The sequence below is a fragment of the Triticum urartu genome, chromosome 7A, assembly GCF_056163025.1.
Source record: "Triticum urartu cultivar PI428250 chromosome 7A, HENAU_Tu73, whole genome shotgun sequence".
Taxonomy (NCBI): Eukaryota; Viridiplantae; Streptophyta; class Magnoliopsida; order Poales; family Poaceae; genus Triticum; species Triticum urartu.
In genome coordinates, this window is record NC_141879.1 from 458,711,437 (window position 1) to 458,717,779 (window position 6,343).

General features: G+C 45.6%; 1 protein-coding gene across 1 annotated transcript; it reads right to left on the reverse strand.

Moving 5' to 3' along the window:
• Positions 1-575: 575 nt before the first annotated feature.
• On the reverse strand, positions 576-1,007 carry LOC147959934 (uncharacterized). Its single transcript, XM_087533049.1, has one exon. The coding sequence runs from the start codon at positions 1,005-1,007 to the stop codon at positions 576-578; it is 432 nt and encodes a 143-aa protein (XP_087389175.1).
• Between the last annotated feature and the right edge of the window lie 5,336 nt (positions 1,008-6,343).

A 6,343-nucleotide genomic window follows, 5' to 3' on the forward strand; every position in this document is an offset into this window, starting at 1 on the left:
TGCCAGAGCATCTGCTTGCTCGTTATCGCATCCTGGCACATGGAGGAATTCGCACCCTTCAAAATATCCGCTAAGTTGCTGCACGAGGAAGCGGTAGCTTGCCGTGTTTGCATCCTTAGTGTCCCAGTCGCCAGAAGACTGCTGGACCACCAAGTCAGAGTCACCGTAACAAAATCCGGCGAATGCCGAGTTCTTTGGCAAGCCGGAGTCCGTGCATTAGTGCCTCATACTTGGCCACATTGTTGGAGGCGGCAAAATGGATTTGCAATGTGTATCTGAGCTTGTCTCCTTTGGGAGAGGTGAGGACGATGCCAGCTCCTAAACCGGTGCACATCTTCGAACTATCGAAGTGCATCTACCAATGGGTGGAGTCTGGTGGTGGCGGCAGGTACTCGGTCTCGGCCCAGTCGACAAGGAAGTTGGCCAATACTTGGGACTTGATGGTGGTGCGAGGCTGGTAGAAGATGGTTGAGGGGGCCAACTCTATGGCCCATTTTGCCACTCAGCCTGAAGCGTCTCAGCTGCCCATGATCTCAGCTAGCGGAGCAGTGCAGACAACTGTGACAGGGTGCTCTTCAAAATATGGCTTCAATTTCTTGGTAGTAAAGTGTACACCATAGCACATTCTTCTGGTAGTAGGGGTAGTTCTGCTTGGAAGCCGATAGTACTTCACTCAAATAATATATCGGTCTCTGGACCGGCAGAACCTTGTCGTCTTCCTTGAGTTCGACCACCATGACCGTGCTGACCACCCGACTAGTGGCGGCGATGTAGAGGAGCATGGGCTCCTTATTAGTCGGCGCGGCTAGGACAGGCAGCGTGGTCAACATCTTCTTGAGCTGGAGAAAAGCCTCATCCGCCTTGTCATTCCACTCGAAATGAGTGGTTTTCTTCAGGAGCTGGTACAGGGGAAGGGCCTTCTCGCCCAGCCGGCTAATGAAGCGGCTGATGGATGCCAGGCAGCCAGTGACTTTTTGGACATCTTGCAGTCGGGTAGGTACCTCCATCCTCTTGATGGCTTTGATCTTAACAGGGTTGCACTCAATGCCACGTTCAGAGACCAGGAAGCCAAGGAGATGGCCGGCTGGTACTCCAAAGACGCATTTCTCTCGGTTGAGCTTGATCTGAAACCGGCGGAGATTTTCAAATGTCTCCTTGAGATCTTCCAATAGGGTATCGCGCCTCTCCGTCTTCACCACAATATCGTCCACATAGATGTGGGCGTTCCTGCCGAGTTGCTTGAGGAGGCACTCTGCATGCAACGCTGAAAGGTGGCGCCGGCATTCCTTAATCCGAACGTCATCGTCATGTAACTGAAGGCTCCGAATGGTGTGATGAAGGCGGTCTTCAGGCGGTCCGCCGGGTTCAGCTTGATTTGATGATAACCTGAATAGGCATCCAAGAAGCTCAACAGCTCGCATCCGACTGTGGAGTCTATCACTTAATCAATCTGTGGCAAGGCAAACGGTTCTTTGGGGCAGGCTTTATTGAGACTTGTAACATCCCAAATTTTCAATTTGGATTGTTATACATAGGTCATTCATGCATATCATATTTTATTGCATTTCGTTTCGCGATCCTCGAAATTCTAAGAAACTCAAGGACCCACGGAGAGAGTTGGGGATTTCATCGTTTTCATATTTGATTTTTTTCTCAAATATCGAAACAAGGATCATTTTGGTTTTAATTATTTTTCTCTCCGAAAATATTTCATATTAAAATATATGAGAGGAGATAATATGACTTCTCCAAAATAAATGAGATATTATAGGAAAAAAATATTAAAATCAAATAAATACTTTTTATTTGGATTTCATTGCAATTTTATTTGAATTAGAAAAAATATGCATATTTTGAAAATTACATTTAGGCCAAGAAAATGTTCATCATGTTCTAAATATTTTATTTAGACGGTGAAAAATTTTTTTGGCATTTTTTTAGATTTTTATTTTGTTTATTACGATTTTTCCGATGAAATCTGTTTTTTATTAGATTTCGCGGCCGAACTGGGCCGGCCCAGCTAGCGCCAGGCCACGGCCCAGCCGCCGCATCGCCTCGCCCCGACCGAGTCCGGCCGGCGCACGTCGCCACCGCCGTCGCAAGTCCGAGGAGGACTCCTCCTCCTTGACACCTTCCCCAAGACACCGAACCCCCCCTCCTATTTAACCCCGCCGCCGCCGCCCCTCCTCACCTCGTCTCGCTCCACATCCGCTCCCCGCCGCCGAGCTCCGTCGCCCGCGCCGCAAGTTGCCCCAGCCCGCGCCGCTCGCCGCCGCTGCTCGCCGCCATCGCCGCCCGCCGCCCGCGCCGCTCGCTGCCGCGCCGCACGCTGGAGCCGCCGCCGCTGCCGTTCGCCGGATCCGAGCCGCCGTTTTTCCGGTTTAGGTTATAAAAACCGATCAGTTTTTTTTGAAACCCTAGATGCGTTTTTTTATTTTTATCGGTTCGGTTTTCTCGGTTTAGTAATTTAGCGGACGTTCATCCATTCGTTCGTTTTAACGAACGCTTTTCACTATTTAGGATCTGACAGCAAACATCCGTTCGTTAGTCATTTCTTTTTATTTTATTTTCGCCTAGGGACCTATCCGCGATTATTTTTATGGCAGATTAGCCCCTGATCTTCAAACCCTTGCCGTTTCTTAACGGTTTGCCCAAATCCAGTGAAAACAATGCCAAAATCTTTGTCTCGAAACCCTCTTTCTATTTAATCAACTTGAACAAGATTTTGACAATTTAAAACTTTGTTTCAAGCAGATTTGTTTTAATAGTTCTTTTGACCATAGTTTCAGTTCCGTAGCTCCGATTCGATTGGTTCTGTTTGCGGATCGAATCTCTTTAGTCGAGTTTTGAAATTCGGTCCTCTTATTCGAGATTTACCCATGCATCTATGCTTGAGTGCTTATGTATGCTATTGTTTGTTTGCGCTAGAATTCTCGGAGTGCGCAGCATGCTACTACGAGTCACTAGGTTTTGCAGATCATCAGCAAGGCAAGTAACACTTTGATCATATCTCTTTCACCTAGTATTTATGCATTAGTTTCAACCCTCAAACATTGCATGAGTAGGATCTCATAACTTGTGGGTTTGAGAAGTAGATGATGAGGTAGAACCTATTACCCTTTTCATTATCAAACCCTTGGGAGTTACTTCCGCGTTATGCTTATACTGCCATGCTATGCTCGTAGACGTGGATTGGGTTTGAGTGTATCCATGACAGATGTGAGATTATTAATTAATGGTTTACTTAAGGTGGCTACTTAAACACACATCTAGGTGGATTGGTTGCGGGCACCTGGGGATATCACTACAAAAAATACACTTCCATGATGATACGTGTTTGTCACAGTAGGTCGCTTTTTTTGTCATGCATGTACATCCATGACAAATTTATGACAGAATCAAGATAGTCATACCTGTGCTGTCGTAGAAGTGTTCCATGACATTACCAAAATTATCATCACGGAAGTGTCCACTTCCATGACGATAAATCGCGCGTCACAGAAGTGCTTTCATCAAGGGTGACTGACACGTGGCATCCACCGTAATGGAACACCGTTAAGCTATCGGGTCGGGTTTTGGATCCGATAAACTGTTAACAGCCCCGACCAATGGGAAATTTCCACGAGTAAAATTCTTATTGGCCGGACGAAACACGTGTCAGCTCGTCAGTGGGTCAGATAGGTGCCTATGATACGTCGACACGTGGCACAGCCCAACAGAGGCCCATTCCTGTGAAAAGGCCGGCCCGTTTGACTTGGTCAAAAGCTGGTGGGCCGGCCCATGGAAAGCCTGTTAATGGCATGTTCGAATATAGCCCATTTACAGCCCGCTAACCCATGGCCCATTACGCCCTATCCGAATTAGGCCCAGTAGCGTCATCTGGGCCATCCAATATGATTCCAACCCGTTTTCACTTCTGGCCCATGTATGGCCCATGACATCTTTCGGCCGATATGAGGCCCTATGTAACTCTTGGCCTACTAATGGCCCGTGGTGAAACTGGCCCGTAATGAACAGTGTATCACTTTACACCCATTAACGGCCCGTAGTGAAACTGGCCCGTAATGAATAGTGTATAACTTTATACCCATTAACGGCCCGTTATTCCGTTGGGCCGTTTCCAGCCCATGTTATCTTTCGGCCTTCTCAGAGCCCATTTATTCTTGGGCTCATTTCCAGCATTCGTTTACTTACGGCCCGTTACTGTCATTTTCTGCTTGTGGGCCAAATTCAGCCCGTGGTTACAGTCGGCCCGTTTGTGGTCCGTTAATATGTTGGGCCGATTTCATAGTGTCATCAAATACGGCCTATTAATGATGGCCCGTTATGGTCGGCCCATGAACGGACGATTCCAACTCTAGCCCGTTTACGGCCATAATGCGGTCTGTTTGTCCCATGTTTGGCCAATCGATTATACTGCCCGTATAAGGCCCATTGATAATACGGCCCGTAGAAGGCCCATTGTTTCTACGGCCCATAGAAGGCCCATTGTTTCTACCGCCCGTAGAAGGCCCACTGTTTCTACGGCCAGTAGGAGGCCCAGTGTCACTACAGTAAATATTAGCCCATGGTTATTGTGGCCTAGTTTTAAAAAATAGGTTATTGCAGCCACTAGCTAACCGCGGAAAAAGAACTGCAATGACTACAAGCAAACAAATAAACAAGACAACAAGGAAATAAATACGCAAGCAACTAACGCTAGGCTATCACGGCTATTACACATATTACATCCACTGGGCATCAAAGTTCGCCACCAGTGCAAATATAGGGAACAAAGCAGCATATCATATACATTAGTTGTCAAAGTTGGCGACCAGCGCAAATAAACGCCGCAGCAAAACAAATCCAGAACTGAAACCACTTCAGAAGATCTCAAGTAACAATATCCTGGGTACCCATAATGCTGGCAAGATGCTTAGCAAGCTTATTAACTTTCTCTTGTTTGGCGCTTAAATCCTCCAGCGCTTGCTGTTGCACCAGAAAATATGCATCTGAATTCTGCAGGGACTTTCTCAGTCCTTCAGCTTCTTGTCGCAGCACATCTGATCGATGTCTTTCAACTTGAAGTTGAGACTCAAGAAGACGAACTGATTCAGGAAGCGAGTTCGAAGAGCTGGTGCCAGCAGTAGTGGCCAGCAACTCGAATACTACATCAAGACAAGACTTTCGGGTTCCCTCACTGTCGTCAAGATAGTTTTTATCAGCTTTCTTGGAGACCAACAGGGATGTCTCACTATCTTGAACCTTATCTGCATTACTTCCTTTACCATTGGATAACGCGGTACTGTTCTCCAATATTTTGTCCGCATTCTAAAAGAGAAACAAGCAGACACATCACATGTTTACCATGTTGTATATGAAACTCATTTTGGTAAATGAGTTTAGTAGTAAAGTGGACAGGATAACAGCATGAAACAAACATATATCTATGTACCATGGTCACTTTATGGTCTATATCATTCTAGTTTTTGTTTCCAAATCAAGATAGAGACACAGTTCAAATAATATTTGTTCAAGACAAAGCAGAATAGACATAATATAAGTGTGGGTAACTATAGAGCAATAACAACACTTGTAATGTGCATGACATGAGAACATAATTGTTTATTCAATTGAAACTGAAATCAACATAGAGCAGGTTACAACAGCAAACCAGTTAAAGAAACAAGTTTAAAACATACCTGTTGCGCCATTGGAGTTTCAATTCCATCCTTCAAATTTGAAAATAGTTAGTATGAGTAAATACAGTCATGCAAGAGCAAAGGAGTATGAACCATAGCTACAGAACCTGACCTGAGAACAAATCTTCTTCTCCTTTAAGCGTTGAGTTGGGATTCGGAGTGGTGGTCCTCGTGCTTTGGGCACTGCAATTCCCTTACTAACTGCTCGTGTTTGGGTGCTCTATGGTGGAGAAGGTGTTGTGTCAACTGGAACTGGGTTACTATCTGCCGGGGTTGGGTTTAGAAGGGGTGTAGCTGGTTCTTTGTCCAACTGGGTAGGGGTACAATCTGCGAGAGTCTAGGTTATGTGCGGTGGATCTGGTCCTTGGGCAAGTACAACCGTGGTTCTATCTGCATCAACTGGTAGCACTATCTTTTCTGAAGACCGTGTTGTTACTCCCTTAGATACTACCATCACGCTCTCCAATTCAAATGGTGATAAACAAGAAAAGTAATTGAAAGTATAGACATTGTATGATAGATAGGTGCAATGGATAGTGGGGAATAAAAGAGGGCATGAAATAATTCATATTTATGTTGTCTAACCAAACAGGATAGCATGACACAATTTCACATATATGATGGCTGACTAAACAGGATATCATGACACAATTTCACATTAT